Source organism: Myotis myotis, unplaced genomic scaffold (genome assembly GCF_014108235.1).
Source record: "Myotis myotis isolate mMyoMyo1 unplaced genomic scaffold, mMyoMyo1.p scaffold_m19_p_9, whole genome shotgun sequence".
NCBI lineage: Eukaryota > Metazoa > Chordata > Mammalia > Chiroptera > Vespertilionidae > Myotis > Myotis myotis.
The window spans coordinates 64,451,137-64,477,149 of NW_023416401.1; the positions used below are offsets into that span (position 1 = coordinate 64,451,137).

Consider the following 26,013-nt stretch of genomic DNA (forward strand, 5'->3'; position numbering starts at 1 on the left):
ACCATGGTTTCTATATGTACTAGTAAGTCAAGTACTCTGTCAGTCTTCAGTGAGGTGCTTAAGATTTTTTCTATTTAACTTATTATTTTTTTTTAATTAAATCTTTATTGTTCAGATTATTACAGTTGTTCCTCTTTTTTCCCCCCATAGCTACCCTCCACCTGGTTCCCAACCCACCCTCTGCCCTTACCTGCCCATCCACTGTCCTCATCCATAGGTGTACGATTTTTTTCCAGTCTCTTCCCGCACCCCTACACCGCTTTCCCCCTGAGAATAGTCAGTCCACTCCCTTTCTATGCCCCTGATTCTATTATATTCACCAGTTTATTCTGTTCATCAGATTTTTTATTCACTTGATTTTTAGATTCATTTGTTGATAGATATGTATTTGTTGTTCATAATTTTTATCTTTACCTTTTTCTTCTTGTTCCTCTTCTTAAAGGATACCTTTCAGCATTTCATATAATAATGGTTTGGTGGTGATGAACTCCTTTAGCTTTTTCTTGTCTGTGAAGCTCTTTATCTGGCTTTCACTTCTGAATGATAGCTTTGCTGGATAAAGTAGTCTTGGTTGTAGGTTCTTGATATTCATCACTTTGAATATTTCTTGCCACTCCCTTCTGGCCTGCATAGTTTCTGTTGAGAAATCAGCTGACAATCATATGGGTACTCCGTTGTAGGTAACTGACTGTCTTTCTCTTGCTGCTTTTAAGATTCTCTCTTTGTCTTTCGCTCTTGGCATTTTAATTATGATGTGTCTTGGTGTGGTCCTCTTTGGATTCCTTTTGTTTGGGATTCTCTGCGCTTCCTGGAGTTGTAAGTCTATTTCTTTCACCAGGTAGGGGAAGTTTTCTGTCATTATTTCTTCAAATAGGTTTTCAATATCTTGCTCTCTCTCTTCTTCTGGCACCCCCATAATTTGGGTGTTGGTACGCTTGAAGTTGTCCCAGAGGCTCCTTACACTATCTTCATATTTTTGGATTCTTTTTTCTTTTTGTTTTTCTGTTTGTGTGTTTTTTACTTCTTCGTATTTCAAATCTTTGACTTGATTCTTGGGATCCTCTAGTCTGCTGTTGGACCTCTGTATAATATTCTTTATTTCAGTCAGTGTATGCTTAATTTCTAGTTGGTCCTTTTTCATATCCTCGAGGGTATCACTAGATTTAACGAGGGTCTCACTAAATTTATTGGCGGTTTCTAGAAAATTCTTGAAAAACCTGATAACCGTGGTTTTGAACTCTATATCCAGTAGTTTGCCTTCCTCCATTTCTGTCATTTGTGACCTGCTTCTTTGTCTCCGCATTTTGGCTGCTTCCATGTGTTGATAGAGTGGCTTTCTGTGCTAGGTGTCCTATAGGGCCAGTGTCTCAGCCTCCCCAATTACCTGAGGTGGACACTCTTGGTGCACCCCTTTGTGGGCGTTGCGCCCAGTCTTGTTGTAGTTAAGCCTTGATAGTTGTAGTTATCACTGGGAGGAATTGACCTCCAGGCCAATTGGCTGTGAGAATCAGCTGCAGTGGGAGAACTTCTGTGCTGGAGCCACCCTTATGGGGCAAGACTTGCTTCAGTGGGGCTTTGGTGCTCCCTGAGTCTGCCCCCTGAGTGTGTCCCTTATGGATCTGAGGAGTTGTAATCTGGATGGTCCCACTCTGACCACTGGGTACACTGGCTCTTGGATCGCTAAGGAGATGCTAATTTAGCCTCTGCCTGAGGCTACCCAGCAGGAGCTATGGAGAGATCTGCAGATTACTCTTCTTTGTTTGGGGTTTGGAGGTGCCCAGATGAGGCCCAGCTGTGAAGCATTGCAAGCTGATGTGGGGCCTTGGGCCTTCTCTTGGAAGTTCTGGGTCTCTCTGACCCAGCTGCAGTTTGTTAGGTAATTTTAGATTGCAAAGGGCCAGGCCATTCATATGCAAAAGCCTCTGCGCACAGCTTGGGTGGGGCGGGGTCTCAAGGAATCAACAGGGCAGAGCAAACAGCTATGGCTGATCCTCAGTCCCACCCTAAGAGGCCCTGCGTCTCAGTGTCCTGGTAATCGCTGCCAGCACCTCTGAGAGAAAGCCGCCCTCGAGGTCCACCCGATGCCAGACAGTCCAGTTTCTCCCTGTATGAGTCTGGGTCCCCAGAGACTCGCCCAGAACTGCAGTTCAGTTCAGTCGGGAGCTTGTGACTCCCTCCCAATTGAAAAAGACAACTGTGTCCTCAGTTTCCAGCCCTTTCCGCGTGCGCCTCTGTACCTCTGCACTTTACTTCCGCACCTCCTCTGAGTCTCAGTGTGCTTTTCTCTTTCCTTCTGGTTGTAGAATTTCCACTCAGCCAGCCTTCCTGTGGTTCTGGGTGATGTCCGTTTTGTCTTTTAGTTGTATTTTTGAAGTGGTTGTGCGAGGCAGCAATTTCAGGTGTTTACCTATGTCACCATCTTGGTTTCTCCCCTAAGATTTTGATATGACTACTTTTATGCTTTAAGATAAAAACAGCTTAAAGCATCCATCCAACTCTTCCTTATTATAGGACTCCAGTGTGGGTATTTTACCATTTATTCATCTTCACTCTACTTGTATAATCTTGTTTTAGATGTATCTTTTAAAGTAAGCATATAATTGAATTCCCTTTTCAATCTGAAAGAGAAATGTGACTTATTTGTGATTACTGACATGTTTACATTCATTCTCATCATTCAAATTTTTGTGTTTATTATATTTTTATTATTTCTTTATTTTTGAACTGATTTTTTCCTACGTATTTGAAGATCATTTGTTCATTTTTCTTCTTCTGGATGGTTTAATGCATTTAAGCCATCACTTCTTCATTGTTTAAAATTAATGAGAATCTATATCTTCCTTTCCCTAAAAAGATAGAACTGCTGCTTGCTTTCACTTCACTCTATTTCTCTTCCCTCTTCTACTTCCTGTGTTGAAATCATGTAAGTATTTTAGTTCCAGATTACTTATTTTTCTAAAAGTTAGCATGTATTGCTTCTTATTTTATTTTATTGATTTCAGAGAGGAAAGGAGAGGGAGAGAGAAACATCAACGATGAGAGAGAATCATTGATCAGCTGCCTCCTGAATGCCTCCTACTGGGGTTGGAGCCTGCAACCTGGGCATGTGCCCTGACCAGGAATCGAACTGTGATCAGTGTTCACCCATTGAGCCAAGCTGGCTGGGCTTTATTACTTCTTTTGCTTATCATTGCACTTTATAGATCGTAGATGCTTTTAAGATTATATTGGAGTGTATTTTCCTAATTATTTCAGAAAAGGTCTTAGGGTAGCAAATGTTGAGCTCCTTTATGTGTGAAAGTGTGTTTTGCACTGCCACTTGAAAGCTGATTTGTCTGGATATGAGTTCCAAAAATCTTTTTCCTTATCATTTTGAAGCTATTGCTCCGTTGTTTTCTAGCATCTGTGTTGCTGATGAAATCTGATTTCATCCTTATGTGATTTATGTATCTTTGTAGGAATTCACTTTCTTTCCTTTGGAAAATTTTAGGATTTTCTGAAATTTCAGTACGTGTCTAAGTCTTTCCTTTCTCCACTAATTGATTCTGTTTAACACTTAGTGGATCTTTCAACCTCATGATTAGTGTCCTTCCTCCCCTATCTTCCCCTGAAAATTTCTAGAACTCATATAAAATAGGTGTTGGACTCTGGTTCTATATTCTGTATATCTGTCTTACCTTCATACGTAAGAGGCATTTTGGAAGAATTTCTGTTTTCCTATGCCTATTTTGTTGCTGAATGTACTTGTTCAGCTTTATTTTGGAAATCAATTTTTCTCCTTTTTTGTAAACATGTCTTTATTGAGGTATTATAATCTACTTAAAGTAAACTACATTCATTACAAGTGTACAGTTCCATGCATTTTGACAGATATATACACCCATGAAGCTGCCTCCTGCACACCCCATGCTGGGGATCGAGCCTGCAACCTGGGCATGTGCTCTGATCGGGAATGGAACTGTGACCTGGTTCATAGGTCAGTGCTTAACCACTGAACACGCTGGCCAAGCAATTTGTCATTTTTTTAAATGGTGTCTTATTCAGTTTTCATGGATGAGATCTCATTTACCACGGTGATATTTATGATTCTTTTTTTTTTTTAAATATATTTTATTGATTGTTTTACAGAAAGGGAGGGAGAGAGATAGAGAGTTAGAAACATCGATGAGAGAGAAACATCGATCAGCTGCCTCCTGCACATCTCCCACTGGGGATATGCCCGCAACCCAGGTACATGCCCTTGACTGGAACCGAACCTGGGACTCTTCAGTCCGCAGGCCGATGCTCTATCCACTGAGCCAAACCAGTTTCGGCGATATTTATGATTCTTAAGTCTCCTGTTTATTCTTGCAACTCTTTCTTCAGCTGTTTAGCTTCTTGTTATTTGTGGTGTTGATTTCCCTTTTGGTGATTCTAGTTTGTAAAGTGTTTTCTCTGGGGTGAGGATTGCTGTTTTCCTGTCAGAGGATGCAGTGTCTGTTTACCACTCTGTCAGATTGGACTGTAGGGGAGAGATGGGTCATATGGCCAGAACTGGACACCTATTTTTTCTGGGTAATAGCAGCTACTTGGATGCTGTCCTAAATCTTGGGTTCAAGTGCCTGTGCTCATCGCCTCTGTTGGCTAGAAGAAGGGGGAGAAGGGGAGTGGTTCTCAGTAGACGGAAGTAGAGAGCCTGTCCACATTTCCCCACCAGGTCACGCATGACTGCACCAGAGCTCCTGTTTTCCCATGACAGTCACCCCATCTATAGCTTGGGGTAACTGTCATGGGGTAACACCACATGTTCTCCCACCTTCATAGCTGCTGCCAATTATTGTAGCATTCCTCTGTTTTTAAAAATATATATATTTCAGTTGATTTTAGAGAGAAAGGAAGGGGGAGGGAGAGAGAGATAGAAATATCAATATCAACATCGATTGGCTGCCTCCTGCATGTCTCCTGCTGGGGATTGAGTTTGCAGCCTGGGCATGAGCCCTGTCAGGGAATCGAACCTGGATCTTCTGGTACATGGGTTGACGCTCATCCACTGAGCCACACAGCCTTCCTCTTTTGAGGTTTCTGGACAGTTATTGCCGTTATCAACCTTGTTCTAATGATAGTATCTCTTCTTGTTTCCAGAGTTACTTTAGAAAAATATATCAATAAGTCTATATCTTCAGTTACTTCTGGGGTTTAAGGTGGGAGGGGAAGTCATGTATATCTGCAGTCCATCTTGATCCAATCAATCTCTTGAGGCCATTATTTTTGGACAGTTTTTTTGGTAACAGATACTAATTTTGAAACATCTGTTTCACTGAAGTCCATTGAAACCTCTTAAGGACATTAGGTTTTGAGAGAAATTGAACAATGGAGCTTATTAGTTTGAGTACTAACAGAGCTCCGAAAACTTCCAACTTTTCTTCTCTGAGCCAAGGGCAAGGGTGAAGATTTTTATTCTCAATCTTTTAAAAAAATATGTTTTTTATTGATTTCAGAGAAGGGAGAGGGAGAGAGAAATAGAAACATCAATGATGAGAGAGAATCATTGATCAACTGCCTCCTGCACACCCCCACCAGGGAATGAGTCTGCAACCCGGGCATGTGCCCCGACCAGGAATTGAACCGTGACCTCCTGGTTCATAGGTCAACGCTCAACCACTGAGCCACACCAGCCGGGCTCCCCCAAAGCTTTTTTGTTTATATATTCCTGGGAAACCTCAGGATATGAAATAAGTTTTGAATCTAGTAAGTGTAAATTTAGTTTTCATGAAAAAGCTGTTCTGACTTTTTTTTTTCTTTCCCACTTAGTTTTTCCATGGTTTGGCTTGGATATTGGTGGAACCCTAGTCAAGCTGGTTTATTTTGAACCCAAAGATATCACTGCCGAAGAAGAAGAGGAAGAAGTGGAAAGTCTTAAAAGCATTCGGAAGTACCTGACCTCCAATGTGGCTTATGGGTCCACGGGTATTCGGGATGTGCACCTGGAGCTGAAGGACCTGACTCTGTGTGGACGCAAAGGCAATCTGCACTTTATACGCTTTCCCACTCATGACATGCCTGCTTTTATTCAAATGGGCAGAGATAAAAACTTCTCAAGTCTCCACACTGTCTTTTGTGCCACTGGAGGTGGAGCGTACAAATTTGAGCAGGATTTTCTCACAGTATGCATTTTTTTAGCTTATATACAATTTATGGGAATCTGATTGTTTAAAATAATACCAGTAGCAAGGGGTGGAATCATTTCCATCCCTAATGGAATGTGAATATTCTTTTCAAATTAAGATTAAATACAAATTAGCGATAGGAGTTAGCCATCTAGAGATTTTGTTGTATAATTTACTTTTTGCACAATTCAGATGAAATGATGAGAACCAGACTACTAAAAACATAGTATTTTTTAATTCTTTTAGTATGAAAAAAATAGTGACACTGTGATAAGCAGAGTAGGCGATTAAATAGAAACAACATCATAAAATATTTTCTCTTTTTTTTAAAGATCTTTTTGATTTTTGGAGAGAGAGAAACATCGGCTGCCTCCTGCATACCCCCTTCTGGGAATCGAGCCCGCAACCCAGGCATGTGCCCTAACCAGGCATTGAACTGGCAACCTTTCAGTGCGTGGAATGACACCAACTAACTGAGCCACACCAGCCAAGACAAGGCCATTAAATCTTGAACATTGAGCCTCGCTGGTGTGGCCCAGTGGTTGAGCATCAGCCTATGAACCTGGAGATTGTAGTCTGGATCCCCAGTAGGGGGTGTGCAGGAGGCAGCTGTTTTTCTTCCTCCCTCCCTCCCTCCCTCCCTCCCTCCCTCCCTCCCTCCCTCCCTCCCTTTCTCTCTCTCTTTTATTTCTTTTCTTTTTTCTCTCCCTCTCCCTCTCTCCGCCTCCCTCCCTCCCTTCCTCTCTCTCTCTTTTTCTTTTATTTCTTTTCTCTCTCTTTCCCTCTCCCTCTCCCTCTCTCCGCCTCCCTTCCTCCCTCCCTCCCTCCCTCCCTCCCTCCCTCCCTCTCTCTCCTTCTCTCTCTCCCCCTCTGAAATAAAAAATATTTTTTTACAAAGAAAATCTTGGACACTGAGATGGGAAGAATAATTTAAAAAAAGTAATGTCATTTCATGTCATAAAATTGTTTCCAATCTTTTTCCCCTCTAGTTTTTCTTGTCCTCTTAATTGTTTCTTGGCAAGTTTACTTAAAAAAAACCCCAAACACCCAGGAATTTACAAATAAGAACAGAAAAAGAAAAAAGCCAAGGAACTCTGTTTCAAAGTGGTGGTTTTCAGGTCTCAAAACTCATTGGAGATGGTTCACAGCATAGCCTTCTCTCTCCTCAAATGCCTTCTGTTGGGTTCTGTGCAGCACCCTTGTTAACAGGAACCTCTGGACACTAGGGGCGTGGAATTGGGCACTTGATTTTGTTTTCATTCAGTGAACATTGTGTGCAAAACTTTGGGGCTAGGTCCTTTGAAAGTGGGTGTGGTTGTAGGTAAGAGAATTGATAAGTGAACTGACTAAGACTCTGATCTTTAGCTTTAACATATCTTCAGTGACCATGTTTTTAATGCCACTGATGAGAATATTATTCTGGAGATTCTGCCTTTACTTATGTCAGTGTACATTTCTTTTTCCCTCTGTGTGTCACTGTATGATTTATGACCTTGTTTTCTTTCTTTGTCCTCTATCTCCTGACTTTCTCCCATAACTGATCATAATCATATAGAATTGAATTTAAAAAATGAATTTTTAAACAAGGTTTTATATTCTTTGTTTGAATTTCCCTTGGTTGTTGGTTTTCAGTGGTTTTCGTTTTCACCTGTGAGTAGGGGAAAGTAGCAGGAGGAGAGAAGGTTCCCCTTCTTTGTGGAAGGATCATAACTGATGGGTAAAGGAGAAAACTTCTCTATTTCCGGACCCTGCAGAGATGCCCTTTGGAACATATTTAAATAGCATTCAGGCTGTTAACCAGAGGTTCAGTGTTGTATGGTAACTCCAAGGAGAGCGTGCACAGTAGACTTTATTGTTGTTTGTTTGTTAATCCTCACCTGAGTATATTTTTTCCATTATTCTTTAGAGAGAGTGGAAGGGAGGGAGGGAGGGAGGGAGAGGGAGAGGGAGAAAAAGAAACCTTGATGTGAAAGAGACACATCGATTGGTTGCCTCAAACATGTGTCCCAACCAATGCTGGGGATAGAACCTGCAACCCAAGGTATGTGCCCTTGATGGGGAATTGAACCTCTGACCCTTCAGTGCATGGGCTGATGCTCTAAAACCACTGAGCAATACTGGCCAGGGCAAAGTAGATATTAGATCTTAGGAATTCTTAGGCTGTTGGGGTTTCTCATTTGTATGTACCAGCACTGTCCTTGAAAAGTATGAAAATGAAATGCTTATACAATTCTTTTGTTAGGACTGACTAATTATTAGGATTGACTAATACTAGTATTTCATAAGCCACAGTAAAATAGTTTAAAAAAATTTTAGATAGTTTTTTAATTTTTCAATTACAGTTGACATACATTATATTAGTTTCAGGTGTACACCTGAAATGATTAGACATTGCATAACTTACTAAGTGACCATCCTGATAAATCTCATGCCCATCTGACACTGCACACAGTTATTAGAATATTAATGACTGTGTTCCCTATGCTGTATGTCACAGCCCACAGCTGCTAGTATTCTAGAACTACCAATCTGTACTTCTTAATCCTTTCACTCTTTTCACCCAGCCCCCACCCATCCGGCACCCATCCAGATGTTCTCTGTATCTAAGTGTGAGTCTGTTTCTGTTCTGCTTGTTCATTTGTTTTGTCTTTCAGATTCAGTTGTTGATTGTTATGTATTTATTGCCATTCTGTTGTTCATATTTTTAATCTTTTTCTTTTTCTTCTTATTCTTAAAGAATACCCTTTAACATTTCATGTAATACTGGTTTGGTGGTGATGAACTCCTTTGGCCTTTTTTTGTCAGGGAAGCTCTTTGTCCTTCAATTCTAAATGATAGCTTTGCTGAGTAGAGTAATCTTGGTTGTAGGTCCTTGCTTTTTATCACTTTGAATATTTCTTGCTAATCCCTCTGGCCTGCGAAGTTTTTGTTGAGAAATCAGCTGCCAGTATTACGGGAGCTCCTTTGTAGACAGTGTAGGCAACTAATTGCTTTTCTCTTGCTGCTTTTTTTTGAAAATATATTTTTATTGATTTCAGAGAAGAAGGGATGGGGAGAGGAAGAGAAACATCAGTGATGAGACAGAATCATTGATTGGCTGCCTCCTGTGTGACCCACACTGGGGATCGAGCCTGCAACCCAGGCATGTGCCCTGACCTGGTTCATAGTCTGACACCCAACTGCTGAGCCATACTGGGTGGGCTCTTGCTGCTTTTAAGAGTCTGTCTCTATTTGTCTTCAATCCCCGCTGGTTTTTACAGCCTGAAGTTATGGGGACTTACCTTCCTTGTAATGAAACTTTGGGCAGGGGGAATGGTGTGGGGCTGGGATCCCTTGCGCCATGGGGGTGGGGGTGGGGGTGAGGGTGGGAGGGAACTTCTGCCGTGGAGATAGCTGTCCCAGTTTTTATCTGTTACACATGGGTGTGGGACCAGCCAATTCTGAGTCTCTGCCTTTCCATCCAGTCTCTCTGTGGCTTCTTCTTTAATTCCCTAGTTGTATGACTTCCATTCAGCCTGATTTCAGGTAGTTCTGAATGATGGTTGCTCTGTAGTTTAATTGTAATTTTGATATGCTTGTGGGAGGAGGCGAGTACTGCATTTACCTACACCACTATCTTGACAGGTTGTCAAAGCTTAATCTCTGAAATAGTTTTAAAATATTGAGTTTACCCTTTAAAAAAAAAAAGTGAATCAGATTTCCTCACATTGAGTTTGCATGTTGGTGCAAAACTTACAATTAGTAACTTTAGTTAATGAAATGACTTATTCATTGTCATCTATCAGGGTGGGATTCATTGGGAATAATAGCACAGTGGGTACTTCAGGATTCTAATAGGTCACCAGTGTAAAATGGCAGTGTAAGCCCAGCTGGTGTGGTTTAGTTGGTTGAATGCCCTCCCATGCACCAGGGGGTCACTGGTTTGATTCTCGGGCAGGGCTCATGCCTGGGATTCGGGCTCGATCCCCAGTATGGATTGTGTATGAGGCAGCGGATGGATGTTTCTTTCTCCCTCTCTCCCTCTCTCCCTTTCCCTCTCTCCCTCTCTCCCTCTCTCCCTTTCTCCTTCTCTCCCTCTCCCCCTCTCCTTTCATCTGTCTGAAATCAATAAAAACAGTAAAAAAATTGACTTACCTAAGAAATGAAGATGCTAGCGCTTGAGATTCAGTTGTTAGGAAGTCGATATTTAAATTTGTCTTGGCAGGGAGGGCTTGAGCAGATGAAATAAGGATAGTGATGAACAATTCAAGGGCCTGGGTTTGGTTAGAGGAGTACCTTAATATATATTTTTTCCTTTTAATCTTCACCTGGGTATATGCTTATTGGTTATATTTATTTTTTTAAAATGTGTCTTTATTGAGTTTATTTTAAATATATATATATTTGTATTGATTTCAGCGAGGAAGGGAGAGGGAGAGATAGAAATATCAGTGATGAGAGAGAATCATTGATTGGCTGCCTCCTGTATGCCCCACACTGGGAATTGAGCACACAACCTGGGTATGTTCCCCGACCGGTAATCAAACTGTGACCTGGTTCATAGGTTGATGCTCAACCACTGAGCCATGCAGGTTGGGCGTCTTTATGGATTTTAGAGAGAGAGAGAGAGAGAGAGAGAGAGAGAGGAAGTGGGGGAGAGAGAGAGAAATAACATTGAGCCCTAGCTGGTTTGGCTCAGTGGATAGAACCTTGGCCTGTGGACTGAAGGCTCCTGGCCCTGGTTGGGGGCATGTGGAAGGCAACCAATCAATGTGTCTCTCACATCGGTGTTTCTCTCTGTCTCTCCCTCTCCCTTTCCACTCTTTCTAAAAAATTAATGGAAAAAATATCCTTGAGTGAGGATTAAAAAAAGAAAAAGAAAAAGAAAAAGAAAAGAAATAACATTGATCGGCTGCCTCCTGTATACACTCCAACTGGGAACCAAACTGCAACCTGGGCCTGTGCCCGGATTGGGAATCCAACCAGTGATCTTCTGGTGCGTGGGATGACACTCAACCAATGAGCTACACTGGCTAGGGCTGCTAGTGATTATAGAGAGAGAGGAAGGGAGGGAGAGAGAAAAAACATTGATGTGAGAGAGAAACATCCATTGGCTGCCTCCCATAAGTGCCCAACCAAGTAATCAAACCACAAACTAGGTATCATGCCCTGACCAGGAATTGAACCCATAACCTTTTTTTTAAACATATATATTTTAATTGATTTTAGAGAGGAAGGGAGGGAAGGAGGGAGGGAGGGAGGGAGAGAGAGAGAGAGAGGGAGAGAGAGAGAGAGAGAGAGAGAGAGAGAGAGAGAGAGAGAGAGAAAGAGAGAAAAAGAGAAAGAAAGAAACATCAGTGATGAAAGAGAATCATTGATTGGCTGCCCCCTGCAAGCCCCACAATCCGGGCATGTGCCCTGACTGGGTATCGAACTGTGACCTCCTGGTTCATAGGTCGACGCTCAACCACTGAGCCATGCCTGCTGGGCTTAATCATTTATTTATTAATTATTTAAGTGAAATGAAGTTGTTAATAAAGTTTTAAATTCTGATTCTGCTAAAATTTCCATATCCTCCAGAGTCTAACTCATTTAGTGAAAAATCTTAACCTTCTAATTGGCCACTTGCAGCCTTTTGGCTTTAGGTTATTGATAATAAAGTGTGGCCTACTTTGTTACTGCTCCATAGCTTTGAAGATGGCCTTTTGGAAGGCAGATGTCAGTCTTTGTGTCTCCCGCCAAGTGTCACCAGGTGCTTGCATCACTTAGATTTTGGGAGCCTGCTTTCCGATAGGGCTGTGACCTTGGCTATGCTGCTTCATGCCTGTGAGCAGACATCTTGTTTTCTGCTTGGGTGTGGGCACCTTGCTCCAGCTGCCGCAGTGGTTTGTAGGTAGAGTGTATTTGGGTCTGTGGGAGCAGGAGTCTGTCTTATCAGTCCATTCCTATTTGTTGTCTCCAGATACGTTCTGTAAAGCATGCACAGATACTACACATCCTTGAGTGCTTTTATGATTTGTTTAATATGGATGGGATGCCTTATTAAATGGAGTTTTTATTTCTGTTTGGCTTGTTAAAAAGTCTGAAAACATTTTATTTTATTACAGATAGGTGAGCTTCAGCTTTGCAAACTTGATGAACTAGATTGCTTAATAAAAGGAATTTTATACATTGATTCAGTTGGATTCAATGGACGGTCACAGTGCTATTACTTTGAAAACCCTGCTGATTCTGAAAAATGTCAGAAGTTACCGTTTGATTTGAAAAATCCATACCCTCTGCTTCTGGTGAACATTGGCTCTGGGGTTAGCATCTTAGCAGTATATTCCAAAGATAATTACAAGCGCGTCACTGGTACCAGGTAGGTCTTTTATATTCTTGATATCATATGGTTTAACACTGAGTTTTTAGGTATTGCATGTAAGTATACCTTTAAGAATCTGTTTAAAATTATGTAAAAAATAAAACTTTCTCTGGGATTATGCAAACAAATGTTATTTCTGTTTGAAATTTCTGATTTCATGACCTACTTTTCTTTAATCTGTATTGCTCCACGTTTCTTAGAATGTCTCATCAGCAGACTCATTAAGCCCATAGTCCCTGCCCTCAGACAGTGTACGATGTGCATATACCATAAAGCAAGCAAAGCTCAGTGGAGTGTATAAGGAGAAGGCAAGGCAAGGTCCTAGATTTTGTACAAGCGTATAAACACATGTGCCCAGGTGCGCGGCCCGAGGATGATGTGAAATTTAGAAGTTGAGATATTGAGCAATAGAAAAATGATTGGGGGAGGGTGGTCTGAAAGGGAGAATTAGGTGGCAGATGAGAAAGGAATGCACTTTAAGGATCAGAGATCATTGAAGAAAAACTAGGAGGTGGGAATGGGGTAAACAAGTTTTTTAACTGTTGTGAGTTAAGGAGTGAAAGAAATAATTTTTGGGGGGAAAACAAATTCATGGAAGAGTTCTTGTTGGGTAGGGGGCTGATGAGCCAGGTGACAAGATGCTTGAATGAGAAGGGAAAAAAAAGATGCTTGAATGAGGATGGCTTAGGGTAGGGGTGGGCAAACTTTTTGACTCGAGGGCCACAATGGGTTCTTAAACTGGACCGGAGGGCCGGAACAAAAGCATGGATGGAGTGTTTGTGTGAACTAATAATACATGTTAACACTGCTGCTGGTGAAGGAGTGGAGGGGAGAGCAAGAGAACCCTCCGCTCTTTCGGCTCCGCCGAACGGGCCGGCTAGAACAGCCGAACGGGCCGTAGTTTGCCCACGGCTGGCTTAGGGCATGCACTTGGAGAGAGAAAGGGAGGAGGCCCCAACGTGGTCTTAGGTGTGAGGGGCTGGTACTACATACTTGAGGTTTCTCGAACTCAGCAGATGCCCAGACTGAACTGGAGACATGGGTGGAGAGGTGGGCCCTGTATTTTGCCATGTTGCTTGTTGGTGCACATGAATGCATACCTTCAAGGTGTCTATTAGGGACCTGTTTTTATCTTTTTACAGACTTCTCACTGGTGGCTTCTGCACGATTGGGTTGAGGCAAGAGTAGATTGACATGTGAATATGGTTTTATGGTTCATAAATATTACCTTCCTATTGTAAAAAATGTTATAACCATATTTGTTTTCAATCACAGTCTTGGAGGAGGAACTTTTTTTGGTCTCTGCTGTCTGCTTACTGGCTGTACCACTTTTGAAGAAGCTCTTGAAATGGCATCTCGTGGAGATAGCACCAAAGTGGATAAACTAGTCCGGGACATTTATGGAGGGGACTATGAGAGGTTTGGACTGCCAGGCTGGGCTGTGGCTTCAAGGTAAGGGGACATGTGTTCTCTAAGAGATGCAGAAATAAAATACTAAATATTGGGTTGCCCTTGCCAGTGTGGCTCAGTTGGTTGGAGCGTCATCTGTACACCAAAAGGCAGGTTTGATCCTTGCTAGGGCACATATCCAGATTGCAGGTTCCATCCCTGGTCAGGGCACACGCGGGAGTCAACCCATTGATGTTTCTCACATTGATGTTTTTTTCTCTCTCTCTCTCTCAAAATTTTAAAAAAATTGGGTATATCTTTTTCCTTTTAAGCAGCTTTACATATTATAAAGTCAACTGTTAAATGTGCCCAATTTATTGGTTTCTGGTATATTTACAGAATTGCGCAGTAATCACCACAATCCAATTTCAGAACATTTTTATCATCCCAGAAAAAAACCTGTATTCATTAGCTGTCACTCCACATTCCCTACCCTACAGTCCCTCGTAAACACTAATCTATTTTCTGTCTCTATAGATTTGCCTGTTCTGGACACTTCATATAAATGATATCATACAATATGTGATTTTTGTGACTGACTTATTTAGTTTAATGTTTTCAAGATTCATCCATGTTGTAGCATGAATCAGTATTTTGTTTTTATTGATGGATAATATTTCATTGTATGGATATATAACACTTTATTTATCCATATATCAGTTGATAAACATTTGGGTTATTTAAACTTTTTGGTTATGAATAATGCTGCTAGGAACATTCATGTACAAGTCTATGTGGACATATTGTTTTGCATTCTCTTGGGAATATACCTAGGACTGGAATTGCTGGATCATGTGGTAACTCTTATGTTTAATCTTTTGAGGAACTGCCAGACAGTTTTCCACAGTGGCTGCACCATTTTACAACCCCACCTGTAATATATAAGGATTTAAATTTATCCACATCCTTGCTGACACTTCTTAGTGTCTTTTTGGCTTAAACTGCCTTAAAGATGTCAAGTGATCTCTCCTGGTTTTGATTTGTATTTCCCTAAGGGTGACTAAGGATGTTGAACATCTATCTATGTACTTATTGACTATTTGTCTACCTTTGGAGAAATGTCTGTTCAAGTCTTTAGCTCATTTTGTAGTTGAATTATTTGTCTTTTATTATTGAGTTGTAAGAATTCTTAATATGTTCTAGAAACAAGTACTTTATCAAATACAATTTTGTATTTGCACATTTGTCATTTGCAAATATATTTTCCCATTCTGTTAGTTGTCTTCACTTCCTTGATGGTGTCCTTTACAGCATAGATGTTTTAAATTTAAATAGATAAAAAGAAGTACATCTTATCTATGTTCTCTTTCCTTGCTTTTATTTATTTATTTATTTATTTATTTAATATATTTTTATTGATTTCAGAGAGGAAGGGAGAGGGAGATAGAGATAGAAACATCAATGATGAGAGAGGATCATGGATCAGCTGCCTCCTGCACACCCCCTACTGGGGATTGAACCTGCAACCCAGGCATGTGCCCTTGTCAGAATCGAACCTGGGACCCTTTGGTCCCAGGCCAACGCTCTATCCACTGATCCAAACCAGCCAGGGCTCCTTGCTTTTATTTTTGGTGTTACATATAATAAATTATTGCCTAACCTTAGAATATGAAGATTTATTACTTTTGTATTTTCTTTTAAAAGTTTTATAGGGTTTAAAAATATATATATATATATATATATTTTAAAAATATATTTTTTATTGATTTCAGAGAGGAAGGGAGAGAGAAACATCAATGATGAGAGAGAATCATTGATTGGCTGTCTCCTGCATGTCCCCGCTGCGGGGGATCAAGCCCGCAACCCGGGCATGCGCCCCTGGCTGGAATCGAACCCGGGACCCTTCAGTCCGCAGGCTATCACTCTATCCACTGAGCCAAACCGGCCAGGGCTAAAAAAAATACATTTTTATTGATTTCATAGAGGAAGGGAGAGGGAGAGAGAGATAGAAATATCAATGATGAGAGAGAGTCATGAATCAGCTGCCTCCTGCACGCCTCACACTGGGGATCGAGCCCTCAACCTGGGCATGTGCTCTGACCAGGATTCAAACTGTGACCTCCTGGTTCATAGGTCAACACTCAACCACTGAGTCACGCTGGCTGGATGAGTTTTATAGTTTTAACCCTTATATTAGGTCTATGATCCATTTTGAGTTACTTTTTGTGTATGGTGTGAGGTAGTGGTCCAAATTCATTCCTTTGTGTATGGATGTACAGTTGTCCCAGCACTATTTGTTGAATAGATCATTCTTTCCCTATTGACTTCTCTTGGTCCCTTTGTTGAAAATAGTTGTTCATAAATGTATAATTTATTTCTGAACTCAGTTCTGTTCCATTGATGTTTATCATTATGCCTTGATTACTGCAGCTTTGTATTACATTTTAAAATTGGGAAGTGTGAGTCCTGCAATTTTTTTTTCCAAGATTGTTTTGGCTCGTCTGGGTCCCTTAACTTTCTGTCTAAATTTTAGGATCAGCTTGTCAATATCTGCAAAAAAGGGCAGCTAGGATTTTGATAGGGATTGTGTTGAATCTGTAGATCAATTTGGAGACTATTGCAGCTTGACTATAGTCTTCTGATTCAAGAAGATGGCATGTCTTTCTGCTTAGTTAGGTCTTTTCTTTCACCATTGTTTTTGTAGTTTTCAGTGTAGAAGTGTTATACTTTTGTTAAATATATCTCTAAGTATTTTGTTCTCTTTGATGCTATTGTAAGTTGAATTGTTTTCTTAATTTTATATTTTGATTGTTTGGAAATAAAATTTTTGTGTGCGCATTGGGGCACATGGTTTTTAATAATAGAAAAGGCAGTCATACACATGCTTGTTTACTAATTTTAGGTACTTTGTAAATGCTGTAGATTTCATTTTCTGTGTTTGCAGCATTTGCTTATTGGTAATTACTTCATTTTCTGTTTGGTTGGGTTTGTTTTCTGGTCACAGTTATTAATGTAGCAGTTCTGCAGGTCGGGTGCTTTGAAGCTCTTAATCTTCTAAAGCAGTGGTTCTCAACCTTCCTAATGCCGCGACCCTTTAATGCAGTTCCTCATGTTGTGGTGACCCCCAACCATAAAGTTATTTTCGTTGCTACTTCATAACTGTAATTTTGCTACTGTTATGAATCATAATGTAAATATCTGATATGCAGGATGTATTTTCATTGTTACAAATTGAACATAATTAAAGCATAGTGATTAATCACAAAAACAATATGTAATTATATATGTGTTTTCCGATGGTCTTAGGCGACCCCTGTGAAAGGGTCGCTCAGCCCCCAAAGAGGTCACGACCCACAGGTTGAGAACCGCTGTTCTAGAGAAATCTGAAACTGTTCGATTACTCTGGGACTGGTTGGCTATAGTTTGCTTTGTTAAGATAAAGCAGTTTACCAGATTTGAATGTGACCCTTTAACTGAATGGAACAGCTGGGCAGTTGGGAGGAATTGATTGCTAATAGAGGTATCTTTCTGGAACTTTCCCTGGTTGCAGAAGGAGCAATGGTGCATTACAGTGCATCTGATGAGATCTAACAGTATGTGCATATCTGGTATCAAAGCTCAATATATTTCAGTGGAAACCACAAGGAAAGCCATTTGCTCATTCAGAATGCTTGAGGGTTCTCTTTGAAGTGGTATTTCTCTTTGAGCAGATGCTCCTTTTTTTTTTTTTAATGAAAAGTTTGAAGTTTTGAGTAACATTGCTCTAAAAGTCACTTTTATCTTAGTAAAGTAACATTCGAGTTCTGTTGGGCTGTGTTGCCTTTGGTTTATCAAAGGGATTTTTTTCTCCCCATCACAGCTTTGGAAACATGATGAGCAAGGAGAAGCGAGAGGCTGTCAGTAAAGAGGACCTCGCCAGAGCAACTTTGATCACCATCACCAACAACATTGGCTCGATAGCAAGAATGTGTGCCCTTAATGAAGTAAGGGGACGTGCATTTCTGTAGTTGCTCTGACAACATCCTAAGTGGGCCCCACCATGTATACAACATCTGTTTTGCCCAAATGGGTCTAATTGTAGTCATATGTAGTGGAGTTAGTTTCATTGGAGAAGTTAAAACTCTTCACATGTAGATTAATCTTAATTGACTTTTTCCCCCCCTTACTGAAAATAAACACTGCTACTATCTAGAAGGCAGGAAGGTGGCCAGTATGCCAGATGGTGGGGGGACTACTATTGGGTGGTGATGATGGCTAGTGATGCTGAATCTAGTCTCCATGCTCATTGTGGAGCTCTAGAATTCTGGAAGGAATCCAGAGGAAGTCATTGAAGCTGGGAGAAGATTGAGCAGGCCAAGCGCTGCCCACCCTGCTCCCCCTCCACCGCAGCAGAGCTGTCTTTGTGCTTTCAGCTTCTTTACAGTGCTGCCTTGTAGCATTCAGGTCAAGCAGCATTGTACAGGGCTATGAAAGAACCAAGAATGGCCTTCCCTTGGGGATCCAGTTGGTGCAGTTTCATAGCTTGTCCCTATTTATATATTTTTGTTTAAAATTATTCTTTTAAACAGATAAGATAGACATGTGGCTTTAAAAAGGAAATCTTAAAAGGTACAAAAGAATTGTTTCATTTTAAATTAAAAGTCTGTATCAGCAAGTAATTAAAAAAAATTCTTCATTTGACTATGTTAACACTATTTTCTTTATTGCATGTTCCCTTTCCTGTGCTTATGTATTTAAGATTTTAGTTGGTGTACATTTTCTATTTTTTACATAAATATAAATTTCATGGCTGTATAATTTGATTCCTTTTTATAACCATTGGCATTTGGTTGCTTGCCAATGACAGCTCTGTGGTAAAGCATTGTAAACGTGAAACTTTTCCTTGGTGAATTTTATTCTTGATAAGGGACTTAATCAGGAGTGAGGTTTTTCATCTAAAGACTATGACCGTGTTATGAATCTTGATAGGTATTGCCAAGGTGTTTTATTTGCGCTAGGGCTATACCAATTTAGATCATTTTCGGCAATAAATAAAAGGGTCAGTTTTACCACAACTTGACTAATACTGGGGGTAGAATTTCAGTTAGTTGTTTTGCTAATTTATAGGTCTAAATTTTTTACTTTTTATCACTGGTGAGGTTGAATTTCTTTTCCGTTATATTTATTGTATAATTTTGCCTATTTGGGTCATTTCCCTTCTTTGAATTGGGTCTTTTTCTTTTACTTATCTGTATAAAACCTTAATAGTAGTTATTGTTTGTCATATTTAATACACACGTTTTTCCTATCTGTTTTCTCCTGTGATATTTTCTGTCATGCTTTCAAGTGGGTCCAGAGTTGTGTGGGCATCAAATTAAGTAGTCCTGGATCAATTGGATTAAATATAAATACTTTTTTAAAATCAGAAGTCAATTTGCTTCTAAAAACTATATGCACATGGTCTCTGTTTGGAGTAGATTTTATGAGAGAACTGAAATTAAGATGAAAACTAATTGCCTTCTTTTGATGTGCTCAGAATATTAACCAGGTGGTATTTGTTGGAAATTTCTTGAGAATTAATACGATCGCCATGCGGCTTTTGGCATATGCTTTGGATTACTGGTCCAAGGGACAGTTGAAAGCACTTTTTTCGGAACACGAGGTAAGCAGACTTATTTCCTGCAGTATGTTACAGGGCATGCGGTTCACATTGTGCTGGAATTTGAAGTAGAGGTGAAATAGTACTTACATATTTTTGTAATTATATGATATTGGGTTTAACTTTGATTGTAATGTTTAAAAGCTCTTTCTTACCCAATTCAGTGCAAGGTAGAGTTTTGGTTAATCTCATTGTGAGCTTCAGCAATATTAAAGAAGTCTTCAAAACAACAACAACATATATTATTGATTTCAGAGACAAAGGGAGAGGGAGAAAGAGATAGAAACATCAATGATGAGAGAATCATTGGTCGGCTGCCTCCTGCATGCCCCCCACCGGCGATCGAGCTGGCAAACCGGGCGTGTCCCTTGACTGGAATTGAATGTTGGGACCCTTCGGTTTGCAGGCTGATGCTCTATCCACTGAGCCAAACCAGCTAGGGCAAGAAAGAAGTCTTAACATTCAACCATATTCTGAGCCATCATATTTTTCCCATTGTACTTTATAAATGCACTTACTCTGGGTTCTGCTCTTTTCCATTTTTTGATGTCAGTTTTTATGTATTGATATTTTCACATGCCATTTATTTAAGATGTCTGTTCTGAAAAATCAGTAAAAAACATTCCAGGACTAGAACCACAATATCATAAAAACTTAATATGTAGACAGGCTAGAAATGACACAATAGAAAAGAATCATTGAGTTGCTCAACCTGATGTCTTCTTTTGGAAAATGCCTTTTTGTTTCTTCAGTTTTGGGAAAAAATAGAACCAGAACTATGGAAGGGGCTCCCTCTTTCCTCCCCTTGGTTGTGGGGCAGTTGAACGATTTTAAGTGTTGTTGGATTTTAGATAGTGGTGTTATCATGAACATCTTTCAAAATTATATGTGCACTTTTAACAGTTTATATGAATCAACAGAAATCAAAGTAGGATGTAAAGTGCTATAGATTGCTTTTCCTTTAAACTAGCTTTAAATTTGTCATATATATATATATATATATATATATATATTTTATTGATTTTATACAGAGAAGAAGGGAGATAGTTAGAAACATCGATGAGAGAGAAACATCGATCAGCTGCCTCCTCCACATCTCCTACTGGGGATGTGCCCGCAAACCAAGGTACATGCCCTTGACCGGAATCGAACCTGGGACCTTTCAGTCTGCAGGCCAACACTCTATCCACTGAGCCAAACCACTCAGGACTAAATTTGTCTTTTAAGTTGATTAAGTTCATAGTTAAAACCCAAAGTGCCCAACTTCCCCATATCAAAAGCTTAAAGTTCAAGACATCTAACTTATTACTTCTAATGTTATATTAGTAAATCAGTACTGAGTTATTGTTTTTTTATACCTTTACATCTGCTTTTTGTGAACTTTTACTTGTTTTGTTTTGCTTCATATTAGAATAAAAAAGTCATGTGTAATAGAACTTTTCTCCTGAATTTCTACCTCTTTTTGAACCTTTTCCTAGGTAGATCCTGGAGATTAATTTCTTATTTATTTTTTATGTTTTTAATCCTCACCCAAGGGTACGTTTATTATTGATTTTAGAGAGAGAGGAAAAGAGAGAGAAAAAGAGTATCAATGTGAGAGAAACATCTGTTGGTCGCTTCCTGTATGTGCCCTGACTGGGGATTGAACTTGTAACCTTTTTGGTGTATGGGATGATGCTCCAACCAACTGAGCCACCTGGCCAAGGAGATTAATTTCTTAGAGTAACTTTGTAAAATTTTTTAAACTTATATCTTCATATCACAGTTATAATATGAACCCTTTATGAAATTTTGATTTTTATATTGTCATTTTTATTGCCTGCTGATTTAATTTTCCTCTCTGGTTAGTATTGCTGGTCCATTCGTCTCTGTTTTCTATTTGCATTCAGGCTTCTGACTCTCATGTTGATTTCTGTACATATGGAACTTAGATTATTTTAGGCTCTCTGAAGTCTTGAAATACAATTGACCCTTGAACAATATGAGTTTAAACTGTGCAGGTCCATGCATGCGTGCATCTTTTTTCAGTAAATACAGTGGCCCTTTGTACCCATCAGTTTCGTATTCGTGGATTTAACGAATTGTGAATCAAAAACAGTATTTTTAAATTCCCAAACATGGATCAAAAATATTGGGCTCCGCAAAATGGGTGCTCAGAACAGGGTGTCAGGAATTAAGGGCAGTGTTGGCTTTAACATAATCATATTTATGGCAATTTAAATAATTCTAAGGAGAGTTGTTCTTTTTTGTGTATTTTTCTTTCAGGGTTATTTTGGAGCCGTTGGAGCACTCCTTGAGCTGTTGAAGATCCCCTGATCATTACCTGGGGAAGGGGTTCCTGGAACCTTCCACAATGGGATCTGTGAACTTCTTTTTTAAGAGACTGACTTAATTTTATGATTGTGTATTACCTGAATCAAAGCAAGAAAGGACAAATGGATTTTTCTAAGTCATCAAGACAAACCCTTAAAAATTCAGCCTAAACTAGTAACCAGTAAGGAATGACATATATGTATATGTGTATATATATAAAGTGGACCATGTCCATGGCAGTGAGGATTGGCTATAATACCTGCTATATATTTTTGAAACTCAGTGTCACTCACTGGAGCCACTTCAGGGGAGATATTCTGTGTTCAGCATACTGTGTTTTGGGATCCTGTTGAACTTGCTAAATGTAAGGAAAGCTACTATGTGTTATATAATCTAATCACAGTTTTGACAGTATGGCCTTGGAGATCATCTCCTGTGCATTAACTCCGGTGAGCATTTAGCCTTTGTGTGAACATATTGAAAATGTTTTATTTCAAGGTTCTGCAAACTTAATTGGGCAGGTTAGTTCAATACCTGTAACTTGGACAATTCAGCAACTTTTAGAAGGACAATTGCAGGTTACTTTATACCATAAATCCTAGGGAGGTCTCTCTGGAAAGACAGGATTTCCTCCGTGAACGGAATTACCTTGAGTATTGGGCTGACGGAAGTAAGCTACTACAAAAGACATAATCTGGAAAACTAAAACCAGATAAAAGGGACTGCTTTTTTTTTCTTTCCCAGGGAACTGGGGAGAGAATCTGGTTACACTTTTAGGCAAGTAGAAATCAAGGAATTGAGGTGTCCATTAACTTATGGGGAGCAGGGCGGGGTTCTTCCCACCTTTCTCACCCACTCCTGGTCTTGGCACTTAGCAGCCCCCAGGCGCAGCCCTGATTTCTCTGGTAGGCTGGCCCAAAAGGCAGCTTGAGAGACAGGTTTTGAGCTGAGTATTAATATAGATTGACTTTGGACCTTTTCTTTCTGCTGTGCAGAATAATTTTTAAAAACCTTTCCTTTAGAGATTGAGCTATGTTTGTGTCTTATTTTGTGTCTTATTTGGTGCCTGCATCGCTGTTGAAGGCAATGAAGGTTTGTAGAAAGTGGTTTTTGAACTAGAAAGAAGCTCCAAGGCTCTGGGGCCGCCTTGCGCTTTCGCCCCTGTGGTCTCAGGCCAGGAGGCTGGCCTGGGAGGGTTCTGGGAAAAAGGAGGGGTGCAGAGGGCGGGGCTGGGTCGTTCAGGTAGGAAGTGCTTGGGCTGGTGCTCCTCCCTGGTCGGCTGGGATCCTTAGGCCGCCTGTATTGGCCGCGTGGGGGCAGCAGAGGCCCGTGCCCATGTTTGTGAGGGCATGGTCATTTCTCCGATGGTGGCCACTTTTGCGCACGGTTCTGGCACCCTTGGGTTGAGGGTGCTGCTCCCTGATGCAGGCCGCAGAGCTGGAGGGACACTGCGGGAGGTGGAAATTGTAGCCCTTGGGTGGCATTTGGGTCTCCCTGCTGCTGCCCCTTCCTGGCCTCAGCCTGAGCCCCCACCCCTCACCCCCTATCCTGTCCTTTGTTCTCTGTCACCTGCAGATATTCACTTGGTGGCCCCACCTTTCCCTCACAGCCACCACCGACAGAGCTAGTACTCTTTCGCTGGAACATAGTCGTGTTTCTCAAGCCCCTCTTGTCCGAGCCCGGCTCTGCTTACTTGGGCGGAGAAGGTAGAGAAGGGGAGGGAGCATGAGCCATTTCTAGTGGAGACCCAGGCCCCACCCCACCTCCTGTGTTGTGGGTTCCGCCTGTTTTAGAGGCTGTGCCAGTGCTTTACATGGGTTGTTTCATGCAGCTGTTGTGATCTCCACGACTCAGCAAACCCGCCTGAGCGCACACAGGCAGAGTCCCCTCTCCTTTCTGCATTTGCCTTCTACCTCCGAGGGCCCAGTTGCCACTCACTTTGTGGGTGGTTCTTAGCTCACACTGTCACTCCATGAGAGGGTCTTGATAGGTCCACTGAGTCTCCTTACTAAATCTAACAGACATTTATGTCCTCGCTTTCCTCAGTTCTAACACAGTGGATCTCTTGCTTTTCCTTCTGCCTTCCAGACCCCTTTGTCTCTGCCAGCTCCAGGCACAGTCCTGATTCCCCTAAGCAGTCATCAGCACTCACCTTGACTCTGACTTCCAAGGTACTATGCCCAGCACCTCCTCTGAGCTCCAGTCCTAAGGCACTGACTGCCTTCCCTTATTTCTACTTGTGTATCTCCAAGGCCATCCCTACACAGAAGTATCCACATCCTTTCCCCTGCACTCCCCCTCATCTTCTTCACTCCCTCCAGCTTGAGATGCACGTAAACTCAATCTCCACTCACCATTGCCACACCCTAGTTTAAACCACTGCCATCTTATCTCAGCAGTTGTCCTTTGCAATCTGCCCTCCAGATGGTAGCCTGAGGGCCCTACCCCACGCTCCCCACTAGAGGCCCACACGAAAATGGGAGCAGTAGATGGCCCAGTGGGGACAGGTGGATGGTTAGAAGGTTGAGTATTGGGATGTGATGATAGGATATGGGGGAGGAAGTTTCTATAAGGGCATAAGCTTATTGGGGAGGCTTGGTTTTGAGCTGTAATTGATACCAAATAGCAACTGGATATTTGGGTTGTAGATAACATACTTAAGAATGATGGTGTATGTAGATGGGCAGAGAAGGGAAAGGCTGCGAAGAAAACTGAAGCGAGGTCAGAGGGGGCTGCTAGGGGTCTATTGCTCAGGAGACTGGAGAAGAGCCCTCCAGACACCTGCATTGAGGTTTAAGAGGAGGCCCAGAGATGGCCTCGAGGGGAACAGTTTCCCCAAAGCTATGGGGCAGAAGCCGATCGATCTGCGGAAGTCCTAGCGAGGGTTGGTGAGGAGAAATAGCAGCTACCACAGGGTGACTTTGGACCAAGAGATGTTTTTTTCCTTCCTAATAGAAGTTTATTTGCAGGTCTGGGGTGTAGTGAGAGGTGTGAGGAATGGCCTCGTTCTGACACTTTACTCCCCTGAGACTAGTGCCTGTATTTTGGAAACTGCCTGTGTCCAGTCGCATCTGCAGAGCTGAGGCCAGTGGCAGGTCAGGCCTTGGCTCCTTTGCTTTCTCCCTCCCTGTGGCCTAGTGCTTTACTCGTCACCTCTGACCTGCACTCCACACGTGGGGGGACAGGCCAGGAGCTCCTTCATCACAGTCACCTGTTGCTGTGTCCTACTCACCTTGACTTTCCCACTCTTGCTACACAAGCTTACGTGGGGCGTGAGTGTCCACCAGTGGGTACATGATTAACATTAAGTAGTTTTCAAAATCTGCTCTTTATTTACATTTAAGTCAATTACATGCATGTTTTATTTTTTTAAACAAGAGTAATTAGCAAAAAATGCATTAAAACTTTAAAATAGCAATTAAATATACAAAAATATAGCTTACAAAAAACTGCGAATGTTTAAAAATATTCTGCTGCAGAATTCTTAGTGTACAAACACGTCTATGAAACCTGAGGCTCAGCATTTCATAAACCTTTTATTGAGGGAGTTACATTATGTCTAGTGAACGAACCCCAGTGGGCTAGACTACATGGCTGAACTACCTTCCTTCCTGGCAGTGATCTGTTACCAGAGACAATGATCAGGAACACTATCTGGGAAGACGGTGTCACCAGGAGGGACTTCAACACTGGTCCCATCTGCCTCCTTTTTCTCTCGGAACCTGGGAGGGAAGGAGCAGACAGGGACGGTGTGCAGCTGGCCCAAGGTGCTGATCCACCAGGCTTGTACTGGCACAGGAGCTACATCAAAGTACAGACAAGTCCCTTAATATTGGCAGGCTCCCTTTCTGAGTACATGCCCCTAGAGCAGGCAGGATGTTCTCCTTGTCCCTGTAGCCACAGAAGTGAGCCCTGGATTGGTAAGCAAAGAATGCTGTTTGGTCTAAAACGGAGAAAACAATTAGCATCTTGGAACAAGTGGGCTCTAAAACAACTGGAAAACTGACCAACCCTTTCTATGTTCCTCTTGATACTCTCAAATGGAAGCACATTAATCTTATCTACTAAAGAACCATGACCCAGCATATTCTAGTTATCAACTGCAAATTTCACCTAAATTTATACACTGTTAATTTAGACATGTCCTTTACTCAAGTTCTTAACAGCTAACGTGAAAGACTAAC

General features: G+C 41.2%; 1 protein-coding gene across 4 annotated transcripts in view; it reads left to right on the forward strand.

Annotated features, from left to right (window-relative positions):
* PANK2 (pantothenate kinase 2) overlaps positions 1-22,855 on the forward strand; it is a 36,658-nt gene extending 13,803 nt beyond the window's left edge. Inside the window, exons 2-7 of one of the 4 annotated variants that reach the window (XM_036321475.1) lie at positions 5,791-6,143; positions 12,233-12,486; positions 13,765-13,941; positions 17,738-17,861; positions 19,394-19,519; positions 21,782-22,855. In XM_036321475.1, coding sequence (XP_036177368.1) covers positions 5,791-6,143; positions 12,233-12,486; positions 13,765-13,941; positions 17,738-17,861; positions 19,394-19,519; positions 21,782-21,832 — 1,085 coding nt within the window. In that variant the 3' untranslated portion in view covers positions 21,833-22,855. Of the gene's footprint in view, positions 1-5,790; positions 6,144-12,232; positions 12,487-13,764; positions 13,942-17,737; positions 17,862-18,446; positions 18,471-19,393; positions 19,520-21,781 lie in introns of those variants that run through there. The other 3 variants (XM_036321474.1, XM_036321473.1, XM_036321476.1) reach the window with 3 other exon arrangements.
* Positions 22,856-26,013: the final 3,158 nt, after the last annotated feature.